Source organism: Nothoprocta perdicaria, unplaced genomic scaffold, assembly GCF_003342845.1.
Source record: "Nothoprocta perdicaria isolate Ctin4 unplaced genomic scaffold, notPer1 scaffold_9, whole genome shotgun sequence".
Taxonomy (NCBI): Eukaryota; Metazoa; Chordata; class Aves; order Tinamiformes; family Tinamidae; genus Nothoprocta; species Nothoprocta perdicaria.
The window spans coordinates 6,014,512-6,015,596 of record NW_020456198.1 but is presented as its reverse complement, the minus strand read 5'-3'; the positions used below and the strand labels follow the sequence as shown (position 1 = coordinate 6,015,596).

At 73.0% G+C, this 1,085-nt stretch overlaps 1 protein-coding gene across 1 annotated transcript in view; it reads left to right on the top strand.

The window, feature by feature from the left end:
* CRELD1 (cysteine rich with EGF like domains 1) overlaps positions 1-1,085 on the top strand; it is an 8,380-nt gene that overhangs the window by 2,335 nt on the left and 4,960 nt on the right. Inside the window, exons 8-11 of the mRNA XM_026052618.1 lie at positions 8-64; positions 135-189; positions 256-357; positions 587-822. Of these exons, the coding sequence (XP_025908403.1) occupies positions 8-64; positions 135-189; positions 256-357; positions 587-822 (450 nt within the window). The remainder of the gene's footprint in view (positions 1-7; positions 65-134; positions 190-255; positions 358-586; positions 823-1,085) is intronic.

Here is a 1,085-nt window from a genome sequence, read left to right as displayed (position 1 = left end):
CGGCCGGCCGGGGCTGCTGGCGCCGCGGCTGCGGCAGGACGTGGCGGCGGGGCGCTGCATGCAGGTGAGCGCGGGCGGCGGGCGCCGGGGGCACCGCGCGGCGCTCTGTGACCGTCCCGTCCATCCCGCGGCAGCTCTGGCAGCAGAACGGCACCGGCGCGGCGCTCTGGGCCTGCCCCCTGCACCGCTGTGAGTACCGGCGGGGCCGGCGGCGGCGCGGTGGCATCGGCGGGCGCTGACCCCCTGCGCCCGCAGACCGGCGCGCGCGCTGGGCGCTGGGCTGGCTCGCGGCGCTGCTGGGCGCAGCCTGCGTCCTGCTGCTGTGGCTGCTGCTGCCGGCCAGGGAGGAGCCCGAAGGTGAGCGGGAACCGGCCCGGCCGCGGTGCAGCGGGTGCAGCAAGTGCAGAGGGTGCAGCGGGTGCAGGGGATGCAGAGGGTGCAGCGGGTGCAGGGGATGCAGAGGGTGCAGAGGGTGAAGCGGGTACAGTGGGTGCAGCAAGTGCAGCGGGTGCAGAGGGTGCAACGGGTGCAGGGGATGCAGAGAGTGCACTGGGTGCATAGGGTGCAGCAGGTACAGTGGGTGCAGCAAGTGCAGTGGATGCAGTGGTGCAGCGGGCGCAGCAGGTGCAGGTGATGCAGTGGGTGCAGTGGGTGCAGCGGATGCAGAGGATGCAGTGGGTGCAGTGTGTGCAGGTGATGCAGAGGGTGCAGAGGGTGCAGAGGGTACAGCGGGTGCAGTGTGTGCAGCGGGTACAGTGGGTGCAGGGGCTGCAGCAGCTGCAGCAGCTGCAGAGGGTGCAGCGGGTACAATGGGTGCAGCGGGTACAGCGGGTGCAGCGGGTACAGCGGGTGCAGGGGATGCAGCGGGTGCAGCGGGTGCAGTGGGTGCAGGGGATGCAGCAGCCGCAGCAGCCGCAGCGGGTGCAGCGGGTGCAGCGGGTGCAGCGGGTGCAGGGGATGCAGCAGCTGCAGCAGCTGCAGTGGGTGCAGCGGGTGCAGCAGCTGCAGTGGGTGCAGCGGGCGCTGGTGCTGCCACCCCGCGCAGGCCTGCGGCGGGTGCTGGTGCTGCACGCGGCGGAGCCGTC